General features: G+C 42.0%; 1 protein-coding gene across 5 annotated transcripts in view; it reads left to right on the plus strand.

The window, feature by feature from the left end:
* Positions 1-18,129: 18,129 nt before the first annotated feature.
* RALGAPA2 (Ral GTPase activating protein catalytic alpha subunit 2) overlaps positions 18,130-20,470 on the plus strand; it is a 283,235-nt gene continuing 280,894 nt past the window's right edge. For 3 of the 5 annotated variants that reach the window (XM_029222062.1, XM_029222063.1, XM_029222066.1), the window contains exon 1: positions 18,130-18,347. In XM_029222062.1, coding sequence (XP_029077895.1) covers positions 18,242-18,347 — 106 coding nt within the window. In that variant the 5' untranslated portion in view covers positions 18,130-18,241. The remainder of the gene's footprint in view (positions 18,348-20,470) is intronic. The other 2 variants (XM_029222065.1, XM_029222064.1) reach the window with 1 other exon arrangement.

Below are 20,470 nucleotides of genomic sequence, written 5' to 3' on the forward strand. Positions count from 1 at the left end.
CCCTGATCACGCTCCCATTCCTTCACTGAGCTTCCCGAATCACCTTCCAAATCAACCACATGCATCCAAATCCTTGTCTCAGAGTCTGCCTTTGGGGAAACCCCCAGCTAGGACACTGGGGAGAGGGATCTTTCCCTAACTGCACAGACACCAATGCTGCAGGCTCTGTCTGTCTCCGATGGAATGGCCCTGCTAATTCCATGTCTTCTGTCAGGCTCATGCTTCATGCCCTTTGAGGATGGCCCAGAGCACTTGACCTTGTTTACCTCCACCACTCCCTAACTTTGAGAAACAGGAGATTAGATTCTCCCTATGATTCTGGTCCAGCCTGGCTAAGCTGTCCAGGTCCACACAGCTCAGATGCTATATAGGTGATCATGTCACCAAACCCAGTTGAGGGAGACCTAAGGATCGACTCCGGACAGTATTCATGATGGTGAACTTCTTCACTTCCCCGGGATCAAAGCACAAGCAGACCATCCTGAACTACTGGGGCGATCCCTGAGGAGGAGGAGGTTCTAATTACCCTGTTGGAAGGTAGTCAGGACACCTCCTGTCAGTAGCAATTAGTATAAATCTCTTAGTGTCCACTTAGTTTCTCTATTAGGTTGTTGGAAATGTTTCATTTTCTTTATGGACCTGTATAGGCTTGAAAAGGAAACTATTTTAGCAAAGAAGCTGGATGATCCAGGCAGAAAGTTGCCATGCTTAACTCTTACAATTAATTTGTTTCTTGAAGAGAATGCCATTCAAGCCTCATCTGTTTTAAGTGATGTCTTTTTCTGATTGTCAAAAGGAGTATATCCTCATGTAATGAATCTGGAAAGGCACAGCTCTGAAAATAAAAATCAGTGTCTGCATAAAATCTAGGTTAACATTTTGAGGTCTTGTGTTTTCTTTTGTCGGCATTATATAGAATTGTAGATGCTTGCACGTATTTACACAGAATTAGAAAATCTGTATTATATTGCACTTACAAAATTCTACTCTCTCTGTTTTAATCTGGCATTATAATATTAACATTTTACCTTGCCATGATTCATTTGTAAAATAAGTTTAGTGGTTGCATTCCACTGAATGAATACACTATAACCTATTTATTTTCCCTATTTATTTTATTTTAACCTATTTTAACCTATTTATTTTATTAACTGTACACTTAAGTTAATTATAATTTTTGGTATTCTTAAACAGTGCTTTGATATCTGTACATAAATGATGCTGCGATAGATATCTATGTACATATTTTGACTTTCCTATTATTTCCTAAGGCTGGTTCCCACATGGAGAATTATAAGGCCAAGAGTACAGACTTATTTAAGACCAAATCTCTTATTAAAAGGGCTGTCCCAACTTATGACCACCAGTGTATTAGTGTGCTCATTTAACTGTTAATTTAAAAACAACTTTACTAACTTGATAGGAGAAAAATGGCTTCCCAGTTTTGTTCAATTTGTTGTTCTTTGCTTGGTAGTGAAGTTAATATTCTCTTCTGTGAATTTTTTGTTTATATTCTTTACCTATTTTCCTATTAGAATTTTGGTGTATATAAACTTCAAGTAGTATGCAGTTTATATGCAATAAAAATAAAAACATTTGGTCTATCACATTTATTGCAAATATTTTTCAAGTCTTTCATCAGACTGTAAACTTACTGTGCTTTTAGAAAGTTTGTTGATGTGTATTTCTAGTTTTTAAAAAATGATTTCAATTTTTATAGTTAATTCCTTACCATCTCCAGGATTTATTTTGACATAAATGGCCTACTTCTGTTTTATAAGGAAATTATTTTACATTTAAAACTATTTAGTTAAGTATTTTAAGTAAAGATCACTAGAATTTTTCTTTTTTAAGCTGATAGCTAAAGTTACACTTTGTCCAAGCTGGAGGTATGACACTCCCTGACTTCAGACTATACTACAAAGCTACAGTCATCAAAATGGCATGGTACTGGCATTAAAAACAGACACATAGATCAATGGATGTGTGACCCAGAAATAAACCCAAACACCTATGGTCAATTAATCTACAACAAAGGAGGCAAGAATATACAGAGAAAAAACAGTCTCTTCAATAAGTGGTGCAGGGAAAACTGGACAGCTACATATAAAAGAATGAGATTAGAACATTTCCTCACACTACGTATAAAAATAAACTCACAAAATATTAAAGACCTAAATGTAAAATCTGAAACCTCAAAACTCCTAGAAGAGAACATACACAGAGCACGCTGCCATAAAACATAGCAATATTTTTTAAAAATCTGCCTCCTAAGGCAAAAGAAGTAAAAGCAAAAATAAGCAAATTTGACCCACTTAAACTTAAAAGCATTTGCACAGCAAGGGAAAACACTGACAAAATGAAAAGACAATGGGAGAAAATATTTGCAAATGCTATGACCAACAAGGGGTTAATATCCAAAATATATCAACAGCTTATACAACTCAGTATCAAAAAAACAAACAACCCAATGAAAAAAATGGGCATAAGTCCTGAAAAGACATTTCTCTGAAGAAGACATACAGATGGCCAAGAGGCACATGAAAAGATGCTCAACATCACTAATTATTAGAGAAATGCAAATCAAAACTACAATGAGGTATCACCTCACACTAGTCAGAATGGCCATTATCAAAAAAATCTAGAAACAATAAATGCTGGAAAGGGTGTGGTGAAAAGGGAACCCTCCTTCACTGTTGGTGGGAATGTAAATTGATACAGCCACTATGGAGAACAGTATGGAGGTTCCTTAAAAAACTAAAAATAGAACTACCATATGACCCAGCAATCCCACTCCTGTGCATATACCCTGAGAAAACTATAAGTCAAAGAGATACATGTACCACAATGTTCATTGAAACACTATTTACAATAGCCCGGACATGGAACCAACCTAAATGTCCATCGACAGATGAATGGATAAAGAAGATGTGGCACATATATACAATGGAATATTACTCAGCCATAAAAAGTAATGAAATTGAGTTATTTGTAGTGAGGTGGATGGACCTAGAGTTTGTCATACAGAGTGAAGTAAGTCAGAAAGAGAGAAACAAATACCGTATGCTAACACATATATATGGAATCTAAAAAAAAAAAAAAGATACTGATGAACCTAGTTGCAGGGCAGGAATAAAGAGGTAGACATAGAAAATGGACTTGAGAACACGGGGTGAGAGGGCAAAGCTGGGGCGAAGTGAGAGTAGTGTCGACTTATACACACTACCGAATGTAAAGTAGTTGGCTGATGGGAAGCAGCTGCATAGCACAGGGAGATCAGCTCAGTGCTTTGTGATGACCTAGAGGAGTGGGATAGGGAGGATGGTAGGGTGGCTCAAGAGGGAGGGGATATTAGGACATGTGTATGCATATGGCTGACTCGCTTTGTTGTGCAATAGAAATTAACACAGTATTGTGAAGCAATTATACTCCAATAAAGATCTATTAAAAAAAGTCTACAAATAATAAATGTTGGTGAGGATATGGAGAAAAGGGATCCCTCATACACTGTTGGTGGGAATGTAAATTGGTACAAACACTATGGAGATTCCTCAAAAAACTAAAAACAGAACTATCATATGATCCAACAATCCCACTTCTGGGTATAAATCTAGAAAATATGGAAACACTAATTTGAAAAGATACATGCACCACATTGTTCATAGCAGCACTATTTATAATTGTCAAGATAAGGAAGCAACCCAAGTGTCTATCAACAAATGAATGGATAAAGATGTGGTACATACATACAGTGGAATACTACTCTGTCATAAAAAGAATGAAGCAGCATTTGAAGCAGCATGAATGAACCTAGAGAATATTATGCTTAGTGAAATGTCAGAGAAAGACAAATACTATATGATATCACTTATATGTGGAATCTACAAAATAAAACGAATGAATATAACAAAACAAAAACGGACTCACAGATACAGAAAACAAACTAGTGGTTACCACTGTGAGAGGGAAGAGGGGGACGGGGAAGACAGCAGAAGGGTTTAAGAGATACAGCCTACTGTGTGTAAAATAGATAAGCAACAAGGATATATTGTACAACACAGGGAATTATAACTATTACCTTGTAATCACTTTTAATGAAGTATAATCTGTAAAAATACTGAGTCACTATGTTGTACACCTGAAACTACTATAATATTGTAAATCAACTATACTTCAAATACGTACATACATACATACATAACAAGTAAGTTACACTTTGTCCAAAACTGGAAAAGAAAAAAATCTGCAAATGCTCTTTGCTTCCTTGGAATTGTAGATTCAGATGTTGGAAAATGAATGACCAAAAAGCATTTCAGAGGCTTAAACTTTTCTAAAAAACTATGATGGGGAGGTGGAAAGGCTTGTTTGCCTCTTGGGGAAGCAGAGACAATCCAAGGCTTTGGTCCTGGGATTTTCTGAGCGCATGAAAACTCTCGGGCAGGCATTCAAATGCTGCTTCTTCACCTCCTTTCCGTAGGTCACACTCAGTTATAACTCTGCCAGCAGATTAGGGACTGGAGGAAGCCACTTGTTACCAGGCAATTGTCTAATACAGAGGTGTTTGCCCTTCCTGGAATAAAGTGATGATATTTGTGTGAAAAAGGAAACACCAGGCACAATGATCTCTTGTTTGCTACCCATCTCTGGCAGGTTTTAGATTTAGTTTCAGCAAGAAAAGAAAAGGAAAAACATTCCTTACACAAACAAGTCCCCAGCCCACCAAACTGGAGGTCGCTAGCTGATATCAGTACATTTATCTTCTTGGCAAATTGCTGAGTGAGGGGTGGCATTTAAGTAGTTCATGAGGAGCTGGACTCTCCTCCATCATTTTGTCCTAACGCTGCGGCGGCCTCGTGGGTGTTGGACTCCCCTCCACAAGCATTTGCTGTATTTCGCGTGACAGCCCCTCATTTTCTTTGGGGAGCTCTCATTTCTCATCCTCTCACAGGTGGCTTGGTTTTTCTCCATGGTCCAGCCATGGTGATGGGCAGGGGGCCCAACGAGGGCCTATCCAGGGCTTTTGCATGAGCCCCCGACCTGTGGTGGCTACCCTACTATGGCGGGGTCCCTGCAAAGGAGCCAGCCGATGGGGAGGACAGACAGCTGAGAGTCGGGAGGCCGGTCACACGTGAACCTTGAACCCTGAAGCCAACTCCACGTCTGACTTCTCACTTACGTGAAATAACAAATGTCCTTTTCTTTCTTCTCCCAGCTTGTGTTGGGCTTCCTCAGACTTATATCAGAAAAAGTCTTCTCATATCATTTCGCTGTTTACTCCATATTCTGGCAGTTTTAATTCCTTCTTACAATTAACCACATGGCTTTATCTCACTGTTTCACCTTGGGATTGTCGGGAGAGGGTTTTTTTAAATAACTTTTTTTTTTTTTAAGATACAACAAAATAAAACAGTTCTGAAATATTCAGGTTGACGATTCTTGACAAATGTATACAACTGTGTAATAACTGTCCCAAACAAAATACTTTTCCCATCTCACCTGAAAGTTCTCTCATTCTCTTTCTGGTCAATCTCCACACCCTATATGAAGAAACCATGTTCTGATTTCTGTAACTAGAGAGTAGCTTTGCCTCTTCTAGAACTTTATATAAGAGGAATCATACAAGATGTGTTCTTCTGTGTCTGCTTCTTTCACTCAAAATAATGTTTTTGAGATTCACTAATACCATTGCCTGAATCACTTGTTCTTTCCTCTTTATTGCTGAGTCATGTTCTTTCCTCTTTATTGCTGAGTCATGTAGTTTCGATGGGTAGTTTGTCTATTGCTTTTCCCGTTGGTCATTTGCATTGTTTCAGAGATCAGATGTTTCTTCAAATTCATGTCACACAAAACTCAGGAGTCCAGTGTGAACCCCAGAATATCACAGACATGAAGACTCACCCGCCATGAGTTTTCTCAACTAGGTGCTCATCAGAGAGGGTGGACAGGAGAAATAAAGGAATTGTGAAGACAACGGCCTTCTCTGCCCGAAACAGGCAGACAGAATTCATCTGTTCAACACACACTTATTAAATGCCCATTGTGCGCAAGGCATTCTTTTTTTTTTAATTGAAATATAGTTGATTTACAATGTTGTGTTAATTTCTGGTGTACATGTTCTTTTCCATTATGGCTTATTACAGGATATTGAATATAGTTCCCTGTGCTATCCAGTAGGTCCTTGTTGTTTATATATTTTATAAATAGTAGTGTGTATCTGTTAATCCCAAACTCCTAATTTATCCCTCCCTGACCCCGTTTCCCTTTTGATAACCGTAAGTTTGTTTTCTGTGACTGTGAGTCTGTTTCTGTTTTGAAAATAAGTTCATTTGCATCATTATTTTAGATTCCACATATAAGCAGTATCATATGGTATTTGTCTTTGTCGGACACTATCTTTTCTTTTTAACATCTTTATTGGAGTATAATGGCTTTACAATGGTGTGTCAGTTTCTGATTTATAACAAAGTGAATCAGATATACATATACATATACATATATCCCCATATCTCCTCCCTCTCGCGTGTCGGACACTCTTGACGGCAGTAATATAGCAGAATTCCGGCCGTCACGGAGCTCACGTTCTAGAGGGAGCTTTCATTATGCACAGCTGCCTGCACATACTTGAACAAGATCATTTTGGCTTATGAAAGTGTCCTGGGGAAAACGAAGCCAGTTGATGCTGACGGTGTGTAGGAGGGCTGGGTCCTGTTTTTATCTGGGGTCCGGGATGGGACAGGCCCCCGGGGGTGGTGATGTTGGGGTGAGGGCGGGTCCACCAGTCACCCTGCGCAGAGCCAGGATCAGTTTCCAACCAAGGTGACAGCAAGTGTAAAACCATGAGGCTGGAACATCCAAGGGAAAGAGAAGCAACGGGACCAAGCGGGACGGCGTAGGGATTGGGAGTGGAGAAGAGGTCTGGGCAGTTAGAGCCGGCCAGACGGGCAGGACTTTGCAGGCCCTCGTGTGATGATGCCTGCTTAGAAGCTGGTCATGAGCAGAAGGACAACGTCTGGGATGTGCGGCCCACTTGGTGGGCCCCTCCCCTTCTCCTCCTCCCTCCTGGGGCATCCATCCTTACAGACCCATTTGGGGTGAACAGGAGATGCTGGTGCGCCTTGTACCGACTCCGCCACCAGGCACTCAGCTTCTCTCCAGCTCGGTTCTGTTTGTTCCTGCTCACCTCTGGCTGAGCACCCAGGAAAACTGCCCTTTGCCTGGACTTAAGGGTCAGACTTGGAAAAACTATGCAAGCTCGGTTCTGTGCAGGTCAGCACTGTGTGGCCCCAAGAGTGAGGGCCCCCTAAATCTCGTGTCCTAGGTGCCTCCCGCAGGCTAATTTCCTCTTTGTCACCCACACTGGGACTTCCCCCAGGACTCATCCTCTGCGCTGAATCACACTGGGCCATGTTCACAGAGCTGGTGATTTTGCTAGAGAAGAAGTATCCTTTGAAAATTTAGCCTCTTAGAGCATCTTACTTACAGCGTCCTCTCCAGGGCTCCTCACGGAGCTTCTCTTTGGTGTTTTTGCTCTAAAGGAGTCTGGATCATTCCTAACTCCAAGCCACCCAAGAACAGCTGGTAATTTTTGTCTTTTCTATTTCTTGGGAGCAAAAGGCCATAGTTTACCTCCTTCTTCTAACTTTCGATCTTTAGATGGGCCTTATCTCTGCTCCTGGGGCAGGGCTTTCACATATATAACATCCATGCCCTATAATATTTATCATTTGCAACTGTTGGCTAGCACTTCAGAGGTGGCTTGGTAATTGGGAGAAATGAGATTCTTGTATACATTGACAATAAACTAAAGAAGGACCTTGACTCCCCCCTTTTTTTTTTTGTAGAAAAGTAGTAATTAATATCTTGGGCTTCACAAGAAGGTGATCTGGATTAAAACCTTGGCTCTACCCTTAGATAGCTGTGTGATTATTTGCAAGTGATGTAGCTCCTGTGAGCCTCAGTATGGCAAAGGAATCAAGAACAGGAAGTGAAGAGCCAGGCTGCCCGTTTCGAATCCTGGCTCTAGCATTTACTAGCTGTGCACGTTTAGGTGAGTTACTTGGCCTCTCTCTACCTCAGCCCCTGCATGTGTACAAAGGGGATAACAGTAATCTCTACCTCATAAAGACACTATGTGGATTAAATGAGATAGTGTAAAAAAAAAAATAAACAGTTACAGTAATCTCACACATATTAGATGCTTTATGAATTTTAGCTATTAGTATTTTGAAGTCTTATTTCTATGGACTAGTTAAGGTAAGGTATTGATGGCCTGATAGCTGCTAGCATAGAAGTGCCCTAAAGGGAACACTCAAAATGAGAAGGTTTCCATTATCCAAGGTATCACCTCTAAATAGCACCAGGGTCCTTGCTGACTTGATTAGTTAATCAGTGCCCGCAAAACAGCTGAATCATAGCCCCAATTCCTCCTAGTGGAAACTCACATGGTCATTGCGCTCAGTTTCTATTTTTGAACTATACCTTCATGGATGGAATTTTTGGTGAGGAAGTGAGGGAAAACCTGGGCTACCTAATTCAGAAATCTTGTGTGCCATCACATCAATTTGGCGAAAATATTTTTTTTATCAAAATCAACTGATTGGAGGTGGGAAAGGAATAATGGCCATTTAATCTCATTTCTAGTAAGAATAAAGAGGTGAAAAGGAATGAATAAGCCAAATCAACCTATTATCTTAATCAAGTAAGCCAGAGCAAACCAAATCCTGAGTCACCTTCCTGGCCAACTTTTTTATTGACTTGAAATAACAAAGGATGAAAGCCTGAAATGACCTAGATGGCTTTTCTCACAGAGCTGCCCACGGATAAAGCTATCCTGGAATTCCCCCAGAGGTGAGGACTGTTTACCTAAGTCAATATTCCGAAAATAGATTTTTTTAAAGTTGGGGGAAGAAGTTAAAGTCAAAGAAAAATTTCCTGTCAGTCACAGATTTAAGAATTCCTTTTTTTAATGATTGCTTTACTAGCTTTGCACAAAACTGATTCTCTGTTTCTTTAGTACATGCTTCTTGGAGACATCAGTGCTTGAGAGGAAGTTTTAACAAATAAAGGCAACAAGGTAAAGCCAAGAAAGAGTTGTCTCTGGGTCAATTCAAAACCAGAATAGATTTGTGTATTTTTAAATTATGAGCAATATACTTCAGGTAGGAATGATGAGACCAACATCCCTTGAACAATCACACTCCTTCCAAGGACCCACTCTTGCTAAGCCCACCGCCAGAGGTGACCACTGTTGCAGATTTGTTGTTTTCTACCCGTGTACATAACCTAGCAACCCTGCATGGACATACCCACACATGCACACACACACACGCGCACACACACACATGTGCACACATACTGCGGCACAGACAGGAACGTTTGTCAAAGCATGGGCTGCGATCATGAAGTTTTAGAACAGTTTGAATATCCATCTCCAGGAGAGTGAACCGACACATTGTGCAGTATTCTGATGGGTGTCAGCATAGCATTTTTAGAGGCCAGGTGAGGGAGGGGTGTCCCAGGGTCTGTGATCAGCTTGTATACAATTCTCTGATTGGTTGATGGTGAGGTCACAGGGGTTAACATTATCAATCCTTAGGCTCCAGTAGGCTTGGGGACTATGTACTCTTGGTTATCAAGTAGTTAACGTCTTTCATTTGGTGGTGGTTTTAGCACCTGTAAAGCAGCTCAGAAATGTGCATCAGATACTATTACCTGGGTACTTCAGAGAGGGGCCAAAGCAGAAGATGGGGGGAGGGGTCTGTCCCCGGAAGGCCCAATAAGGTCCTGTTCCTTTACATCAGGGCAGCCTCCTTCTCAGACTCCAAAGTCCAGTGGTCTATCTGGTGGGGGATTTTGAAGGATGGTCATAAAAGGACAGTCACGTGAATGGCCAGGCTGAAATATGAGCTCCTGCAACGTGGATAAAGGACTTCAGGGTAGGCAGGATAGCAGGCACTCCTTAGAAAAGGGGAAAGATTCCTTTGTTTCAAGTCCCCGGGGTTAGGAACGCCGCCTAACAGACAGAAGTTCCTGATAGATCCTTCGAAAATTTCCCTTTGTCCATTTTCAAGGTTGATTTTTACAAAATACCTTCTTCGGCAGATTGATTAATGGCCATAATTCTTAATCCCTCTCTCTATCCATTCGTTCCCAAGACACTCCTCCCCTGACTCTCAGCTCAGCCACAGGGGTTGCTTTGGCCAATAGGATAATAGCAAATATATCCCAATTAGAGGCTCATAACTGCTGTGCAATGAGGCTTGCTCACACCTGCCCGTTGTCATTATCATGAAAAGGACATGCCCAGGCTGGTCCACTGGCCTCAGGACGAGGATGAGAAAAATATGGACCAGAGCCAGGATACCCTAGTCATTCCAACCAAGGCCACCCTGGATCAACCAATAGGTAGCGAACTCCCAGACATGGAAGGAGTCCCAGCCAAGAAGAGCCAAGTCCAACCCAGATCAGATGAACCCCATAGACTCTTGAGCTGAACAAATACTTACTGTTGTATACCACTGACTTTTGTGGTTGGTCGCCATACAACATTTTAGTGGCATAGCTAACTGATACGCCCTCTTCCCAACTCTTCTGGAAATTTCATCTATGTTCTCGTCTGCTTACCTGCTGCAAGTAACTAGTTACAAACCCAGCACATTTTTAAGTGATTCCTATAATACTGGATAAATCAAAAGTCAATTTCTCAGGTCAATTTCTATTGCCCTGCCTGTTTCAGGTGTGCCCCATGCTTTTCCTATGAGTATTCTACTATTTACTCTGTAAATACCCTAATATCCTCTATGGAGACAAACTCTGGGTTTCTCTCCTTGCTGCCGGCAGCCAAATTCTTGAAGCTGCTTCTTTTTTCTGCCTCTACCTCTGGATGACCTTTTGTCCTCCCTTCTTGCCACTGACATTCCTGCTCTTTGATGGGTAAAGCAATCCCTGTCAAGCCAGTCACTTTCTGGGAACAAAAATCTAAATTATTATGTGGATACCAGGCTAGTCCGAGGTCATAGGGACGAGCCATGGAGAGAGTCATAGGCTCAAAGAATTTGAGCACCAGGAAGATGCTGGAGATAAGCCATCAGAGATAGTGCCTGGCTTTGTCCAGCTGAGGAAACGAGTCTTTGAGACTTGTTAGTTCCGGATCCTTGGGGCTGCAAGCAGATAACCTCCTTGTTTACCACTCTGTAACAAACAAGCTCCAAACTCAGTGGCTGAATGCATTTTGTTTATTTTTTCAGAATCCTGAAATTTGAGTTAGGCTTGGCTGGGACAGTTCACCTCAGCTCTGATGGAGAAACATGTCATTTGGCACCTTTTGGATACATTACGTAAGCCAAAATTTTTAGTCTCTGAGGTGTTACTTTGTTGTTTTTATGATTATAAATGAGTTGTTAATCTCATTTATAATAACCTGAATTATTAATTTAGCTTTGCAAAGACCCATAAACCATTCTTGGGTTTGGTCTTAAGGTAACCAGAGAAAGTAAAATATACCCAGGACAAACTGCTGGGTCACATTATTTAGGTCCATGAGCCTTTGGCCAGCATTCTTAGTCCAGCATCATTTAAGGTCCAAAAAGATGCAGCTATTTCACCTGGTGTGACGGGGATGTCAGTGAAAATACCCCTCCTTGCCAAGGGGTGCACATAACAAAAGCGGGGTGTAAAAGATTCTGGGACACTGCTTCGCCCTATTTCGATGGTGTCCAGTGTAAACTATGGAAAGCCATGGAAAACCATAGCTGTGTAAAGCCCTCCTATTAAACACATTTAGAAATAAAATGTGCACACAAATGGACAATCTTAGTAAGCAGGAATTTCGTCGTTTGTATTTTCTGGGAGTGGGAGAGAAGGGAGAAACAAAATAATCTTTATTGAACATTTTGGTAAGAGGCATTGTCCTCGTTCTTTTTATGCTGATTTACTCCTTAGAATAAATTGCCCAATGTAAGCTTGTCTCCATTTTCTAGATGAGGAAAACTGAGGCTTGGAGAATTAAGTCACCCACTTAAGATCGCACAGCTAGTAAGCGGGGAAAACTGGGAGTCAGAGCATTTGCCTTTGCTGTCATCTCATCCTGCCTTCCACAGATCCGGAAGAAGTTCACTTGTCTCTTCTCACTTTGGCATCGCCACCCTTTACTTTCATTTGGTCCTGCTGTTTTTACAAGGCTACGAGAAAACACACATTTCTGCAATCCCAAGAGTATGCTGAATACTATCGCAGCACAAATAGCAACCATACAGAACCAAACTGCTTCTGGTGTTCTTCACACAGCCCTTTGCATCTTACCTCCTAGCCTTGCCTGGGGTGTGTTCAGCTTCTTTCCCAGTTCAGGTGTCACCTCCTCCAGGAAGCCTTCTCTGAGCCCTCCTCTCATGGCCACTCCCCAGTCCTTCCCGCCATCTCCCATAATGCCTTTCATGTATCACTGCTGTGAATTACTACTGTCTAGTTAGGTGTCTGTCTCTTCCATTAGACTGTGACTTCTCAGGGAGTTGAGGCTGCGTCCTCACTATCTTTGTAACTCCCAGAGCTGCATCAGTATCTGTTTTCCTAGTTATTTTCTAAGCCTGGTTTTCCAACCTCCCTTTAATTTTGACAGCCAACATTCTTCGAATGAATTTTCTTTTGCTTAAACAGCCTGTCAATTTCTGTTCCTTGAAACTAAGAATCCCATCTGAAATACCAGGTAAAAATAGTCTCAGTTTAAGACATAGGTTTATATGTATATTAGGAAAAGAATTTGTATTCTTGTATTGTTTTTCCTAAGGATGGTTATGCTCTCCAATGATTATTTTGAGATTCAGTTTTTCCCAGCAAATTTCAAAAACTTGCAAGTAAAACAAACTGTATGATGATGTTCTCCATTTTGAATGAATAATTTTTGTTGACATTTCATAATCTGCATTCATTTTTAGAAAATCTAACACTCAGTTCAAAATTAAGGTGTATATCTGATCTAATATTAAACCAAATGGTGGCACTTTGTATATTGGGGGCAGATGTGAGGTAATGAACAAATTTTTGCAGACTTCTTACCTTATGTAACTCTGTCTCTCCAGCCTTTGTACATCATCTTTTATTCAAGTTGTATTTACTGTTTAGATAGTTTCCATGATTCTTGATTTTTTTTATCATTATCATGCAAAGATATGTTTTTTTTACTTATAGATGTTCTCATGTGCTTACTTCTGTGCTTATTTTTTCTAATGTTGATGTATATCCATGATTTAGTACTGAAATGTTATTACTGTTTTGATGACAAAAAAATGAAAATATATCCCAAGCAGATGACATCGTGGTTGAAATGCACAGCTGTGAAAACATCTGCTTGAGTACATCTAGAAAAACGATTCTGTTTCTTTCCCTTCGGGCATTACTTCGTTATCAGGAAGCCATCAGACATATCAAAATGAGTAGAACATTTTCAAAAACTTTTTCTGAGTCTTTTCTGAATTGAAATTCTCATATAAAATGATTTATAGTCAAGTTTAAAGTTAAGTATTGAATCTCCTTGCTTGACAGATATTTGGAAAGAAAAGAAACTAATGGGAAATATTTTTGGAGGAGAAAACAATATATATTTTTAGGGTAACAGTAATACATCATTTGGAAAACAGAGACCTTAGGTTTCTTGTTTCTTAAGGACTGGGTTTTGCATTTCATTCTTATGAAGTGTCGTCATCTCTTCTTTTCTGGGAATTTTAGGTAGGAGTAGAGTCTCAGGAGCACAAGATACATATTGAATACCTTAAGTCAATGTTTCAGGGTGAAAGCTGATACAAGAAAAAATACCTGAATTTATTAGGTTGTAGCTTTTTGTAAGGAAATAAGAATGCAAAGTGTCCCATGATCAATAAAACAGACAACCTGGGGTTGATGTTTGCAGCAATAACATTCAAATGAAGATCCACAGTATGTCTGACCCATTAAAACATCTTACGCTGGAGGACAGGCACAATGAACATAACTGACAGGAATATTTGAGGCTGAAAGTTGATTTTTTCCAGATATTAAAATTAACATAATATTCATGACTATCAGGATTAACACGCAGGCATGAGGTATTTTAGTCAATCTAAAAAAAAATCTTCCAATCTGAAAAATTCTGATGCATGAAATATTTGGAAATAAAATACATTAATGTGTAGGTTACCTGGAAACCACAGAGCTGGCAGATCTAAGTATTTGGAATGATTCCAACTGTGGAAGTTAAGAAGACGAACAAATTGTCTCTGATAGCAATGACTGAGTTTTGGGGCAAGATATGGTCAAAATTAGATGGGGGAAGCCTACGAGGTATTTCTCCTTTGTTGCCAGTAGGAACACCAATGAAGGAAGAGATGCAGGGGGCCAGAGTGGTGGGGGGAGATAAATGATGGTTTCATAAACAATGAACAGTCTGTTTAAGGAGATGTGGATTAATGTACAGCATAGAGAATATAGTCAATAATATTGGAATAACTGTGTCTGATGACAATCTAGATGGTAACTAGATTATTATGGTGATCATTTCGTAATGCATAAAAATATAGAATCACTATGTTGTACACCTGAAACTAATAGAATATTGTGTGTCAATTATAACGCAATAAAAAGTAAGATGGGGAAAACTGAGGTATATTTTAGAAAGATTTCTGAGAAAAGAAGGGTAGAATATTTTTAAAATAAATTTTATTTATTTATGGCTGAGTTGGGTCTTTGTTGCTGCACGTGGGCTTTCTCTAGTTGCAGTGAGCAGGGGCCACTCTTCGTTGCGGTGCGTGGGCTTCTTATTGCAGTGGCTTCTCTTGTTGCGGAGCACGGGCTCTAGGTGTGCAGGCTTCAGTAGTTGTGGCACGTGGGCTCAGTAGTTGCGGCACACGGGCTTAGCTGCTCCATGGCATGTGGGATTGTCCCGGACCATGGCTCGAACCCGTATCCCCTACATTGGCAGGTGGATTCTTAACCACTGCACCACCAGGGAAGCCCAAGAAGGTTAGAATTTTAAAATATGGGTGCACGGTATGTTAATTAAATCAAACCCATTGTACTGAACAACATTCTCTAATTATGCTGACTGAGATATTAACGAATGAATGAATGAATGAAGTAAAATGAGAACATAGGACATTTTCTGATTACTTCTTATGGTGGCACAGCTCTGCATAGCACTGCCTTATGTGGATGGGCTGGGTTCAGTCAGCTACTCTCCGGTGTGCACGTATGTGCAGAAATTTATTTTCACACAGTTCTGGAGTCCAGAAGTCTGAAATCAAAGTCAAGGTTAGGCTCCCTCTGGAAAACCCCTAGGGAGACTCCCTCCTGGCTCCTTCCAGCTTCTGGTGACTGCAGGGGTCACTTGGCTGTGGTCACATGACTCCAATCTCTGCCTCTGTTTTCACCTTCTTCTTTCTTTGTGTGCCTTCTCTTCTGTGTCTTATAAGAACACTCATTAGATTTAGGGCCCAGCCAGATAATCCAAGATGATTTCACCTTGAGATCCTTGACTTGACTACATCTGCAAAGATCCTTTTTCCAAAAAAGTCACAACCACACATTCTGGGGATTAGGACATGGACATATCTGTTCACCCTGCTATACTGGTTATTATAAATAATGCTAAAGGAATAACCTTCCACATGTGGTTTTATATATTTGTGGAGGTATATCTTCAGAGTAGATTCTTAGAAGTAGGATTTGTGTCAAAGAGCAAGTTTCTGTAATTTGGCCAAATTCTCCATAGGAGTTGTACTATTTTACACTCCTATTAGCTGTGTTTCTCTACAGCTTTGCTACCAGAGTGTGTTGTCAAATCATGTTTTTGTTTTTGTTTTTGCTTTTTTTTTTTTTTTGCAAATCCAAATAGCATTTCAGGGTAGTCTTAATTTACATTGTAAATTTTTAACTCTTGTTTTCATTATCTGTATTTATTGATGACAGCAGGACACTTTTTCAACAGTACTCAAGAGTCTACAAAATACTTGGCACTCTGAACCTCCAGGGATAAAAATCGATTGCAAAGCAGGTGATGTTCTCAAGAAGTTCACAGTCTAGCAGGAACGATTTTGTGGAGCAACAGAGAATAAGAAGTGTTTTTATTTATTTTTACTTCACATGGAATATATATACATGGTGGGTGGGTGAAAAACCTCAAAATAATAACTTATGTTTCTTGATTTTTTTAGAGAAGACCTGGAGTTCTACATTTTCATCAGTGAGTAAAGGCTAGATACGATGGATGAGATGAACCTGTATGCATGAATGCCTATTTCTGTTACTACCAAGTTTTGACCATGTCATGTGTTCACTGAACACTGTTGTTTATCTCTTCATTTATCTAGCTGCTCTGCCTCTCAACTAAATTGGAAGCTTTGGAGGTAAGGAGGCTGCATCTTATACAGCTTTTTATCCCCAAGGTGTAGACTCATGACTTGCACATAGCAGGTGCTCAACAAATGTTTGACTTTGATGATAGGTTGACCTGCGATAGATGAATTGAATTCCCTAAGACAAGTGCATCCTATTTTTTTTCCATCAATGCAATGAAAGTTATCTTCCCCTAAAAGAATGGTGCGGTGAATATTGTGACTTACTATGTGTAGCCAGGTACAGGCTAAATTTCTGCAACAAAGACACCCAGAATGCTTTGACTTAAGAGAGAAGGTTATTTCACTCTTGTGACAGTCTTGGAGGGTTTGTGGTCCTGATGGAGAGGTCATCCAGGGACCCAGGCTGGTAGGGCAGTTCTGCCATCCTGAGTGTGGGGCTTCCATCTCTGGGTCTGAGATTCATCCATGCCATTGGGTTTATTGGTTGTCTATTCCTTTTTACTGCTGAGTAACATTCCTTTGTATGAATATATCCCAGTTCTATCAATGCTATTTGATAACTTGAAAAATAGAGGATCTAACAACCAAGAGATATTTTTTGCATGCCTGGATTAAATATGTAGGATTATTTTAGCTTTTTATCCCATTTTATTTAACGAACTTTTATTGAGTGCTTCGAGGTCAAATACAGTGCCCAGCGATGAGGCTAGAAGGCTGTGTAAATCGCTGGCTCTTCCCCCAAGTTACAGTTTAGCCGAATGAGGAAAAGACAGTTGTGCTGTCCCAATTTGATGGAGATCACGTGATTTTAAACAGCCAGCTTAAGTGTTTGCTAAAATGTTGTCAAAATTTGAAGCATCAAAAGATCCAGATGCCAATAAATAACCCTGCAGATCTCCAGACCATCTTCCATCTCAAAGTCTTGCCTCAGGTTACAGGCACCTGGCCTTAAAAAGCATCCCAGCCTGAGAGTAAGGTCCCTCAGGTTCTATTTCTGGTTCTGCTACTGTATTGCTAGGTGGCCTTGCACAGCACAGAGAACGTGCACTTCCTACAAAGCAAGAGGCAAGACGTTGAGGAACCTGCCAGTGAGGCACTCTCACATCCCAAGTGAAGACGGGTCCCAGGAACCAAGGGGAGTGGGGCTGGCCTCCTCTCCCAGAGCCTAGGCATGCCCTTCCCTACTGCCAAAGCCATTCATTTTAGTGTGTAATTGGAGCTCCGATTTTGGTATGATCAACGGGATTTCCACTCGCTCCTTCACTCCCTGTTGTGAGTTTCTGTGGTTCACGTTGCACTAGAGGGAACTGGGTGGGCGCACAGGCCGGAGACTACAGATACAGAAGCCTTGGGCCTCCTGGGGTAGAGGGCGGACGGATGCAGCCCAGTGACTGGGACCCTGGAAATGTGGTCTCAGGGTCTCGCCTCCTGGAGAACTACCTTTCCCAGGAGCACTTGCGGCCCACGGAGGGGTGGAGAGGGGGCACGTGCTCAGAGCCGGCCCACTGACTCTCATCGCGCCGAAAGCGCGCCAGCCTGATTGTAGGGCTCTGTCGCGGTGCATCCCGGGACTTGGAGTACAGCGTGTGCGCGGGGCCCGCTTCTTTGTGATTCGCGGCGCCTCCTCGGAGCCCGGGCGCGCCCCCGCGAGGCGGGTCCAGACGACGCGCGCGTGCGCTGCGCCCAGGGGCCGGACGGCACCTCCCGTGGGGCGGGGCGATGGGTTCAGCGTCGACACCGCCTTCCTGCTCCGCCCCTCGCCGGCCAGGCCCGCCCCTCCTTCCTGGAGCCACAGCCGTAGCGGCGGCGGGCGGCGGCGGGCGGCCCGGGAGACACGCGCCGGCCAGACTCTATGCGGTGACTCGCGCGGCGCAGGCGCCTCCTGCCCCGCCGGCGGGGCCCGGGCTCCCCGCGGCGGGATGTTCTCCCGAAGGAGCCACGGGGATGTGAAGAAGTCCACGCAGAAGGTGCTGGACCCCAAGAAGGACGTGCTGACCCGCCTGAAGCACCTGCGGGCGCTGCTGGGTGAGGCGCGGCGCGGGCGGGGTTCGGGGCGGGATGCCGGGGCGGGGGGCGCAGACCCTCTGCCCGGGCCCCGGCGTTGTTCCCGGGAAGCGGGCAGCCTGGCCCGCGGGCTTGCCCGTCGCCCTCTAGTGTAAACTTACCCCAGATTCTCGCCGGGTGGCCTCGGGGTCGGGCGCGGCCGGGACGGTCCCCTCCCCAGCAAACCCTGGACGCCCGGGGGTCCTCTCACGCACACATCGAACTGTCATCTTCCCTCCCAGTTTTTAATTTTTATTTTTAAGTCCGAGACCCTAAGTAGACTGAGACCCCAAGTGGTCCCAGCACGGACTTAATTGAACTGTCATCTCCTCCGCCCCCCCACTTTAATTTTATTTTTACTTTTGAGTCCGATCCCCGAACAGACTGAGCCCCCAAGTGGCCCCGGGATAAATTTAAGTGCCGTCTCTCTTCCCATGGGTCTGGCTGCTTCATTTTCTTTGTGTTCTTGGTATGAAGGGGGCTCCTCGTGTCTGCTTGGAGGGAGGGGTGACTTTCCTGGGTTCAAGGAGGCTGCTTCTCCTTTATTGTCAGGATGACACTGATGGTTATGTGCCTTCTTCCGTTTTTATGAGCCCTCTGGGTGGAGGTTCTGCAGAGCTCAGGTCGGCCTGCACTTGACCTGGGATGAAACTCACCCCTGTGGGTGTGAAGTGTTCCCAAGGCTTCCTCTCCCCTGCCACCTGTGATCTGTAGCTGGTTTGCTATGCTGTTTTGTTTTCTCTTCTTACCTCCTTAGTCTTAACTTGTGTTTAAGGTGGAAACACCTTTGCTGTCTATAGACAGACTTGTCTTTGTGTTATTTGCGGGCTGAGAAAAAGATACTTTATGTTTCTTCTAGATGTCTTTTTTTTATTCTTAAAATGAGCAAAATCACCTGATTTAGGGCACAAAGTCTTAATGTGTCTGTCACTTGAGGAAATATGGTATAACAGAATTCATCATATAGGTGAGAATTTTAAATAAAGATCTTGTTCATGAGATTAAAATTTGCAAATGATTTCTATTTATACTCCGTGAAGTACCTCTAAGGAAAACAACAAATCCACACACCTGGTTTTGCCAAGTGAAGTTTTTTACATTCTCGGATTCCTTGAGATTCCGCCCGTCTGGGTCAGCTTGGTATGAAATGTAAATTAAGTGCTGTTAGAGGGATTAGTTTTCAAGACTTTTGTAAGTGAAATTCGGTGTTCTTGGTAAACTGAACTTTCTACTTCCTGTACTAAAATACCAGGAGCACACAGGACGCATTGTGTGGGGTTCTTAGTAGTGACTGATAACGCCTCCTGCAGGGACATTTTTTGATAAAGGAGAGTAGAGTGGTATTTTAAAGCAGTTGATACTTGGGGACTTTTTCTGTGGTAGAGAGCTTGAACTTTTGTTCTGTCCAAGTCTACAGGATTAAGTTGGCTACATTTTGCAAAGGCAGACGCAATTAAACCTAGATGTTCGTTTTCTTAGAGACACACAGTACATTGTTACTGTTCTGAGAAAGTAGTTAGTTTTCAAGGCTCTGTGGTTTCAGTTGAAGATGTGTGTCTTATTTTGAGGAACTTTCTTTTGTCCTTTCATTGAGCCATCTGACCTCAGTTTTGCAGCGTGGAGAGGCTCTGTGATATTTCCTTATGTATGTTGGTTTTTGTTGATGCATCGCTGGTGGACTGGCCCGGTTTACTTCATTTAATCTTATCTGTAGGTACTGGATTTTTGTAAATGTGTCTGAGGAGTTCTAGTTCATAATGTTTCATGTAAACTTTCACTTACGACTGTGGTTGAAAGGCTTTAAAGAAAAATAGTACAGCAACGTACTAGTCCCACCACGTCACATATCCTACTGGTTTGCTACTTTAAGGAAAAGTCTACTAGGAAAAAAGTCCTTTTCATCTGAAAAATAGGATTTAGCCAAGATCAAGAAACTATTTGAATTGGGGTTGACATATACACACTACTATATGTAGAATAGATAACTAATGAGGACCTACTGTATAGCACAGGGAACTCTACTCAATACTCTGGAATGACTTATATGGGAAAAGAATCTAAAAAAGAGGGGATATATGTATATTTATATGTATAACTGATTCATT

Source organism: Monodon monoceros, unplaced genomic scaffold (assembly GCF_005190385.1).
Source record: "Monodon monoceros isolate NGI ecotype Baffin Bay Population unplaced genomic scaffold, NGI_Narwhal_1 Super_Scaffold_13, whole genome shotgun sequence".
Classification (NCBI taxonomy): Eukaryota; Metazoa; Chordata; class Mammalia; order Artiodactyla; family Monodontidae; genus Monodon; species Monodon monoceros.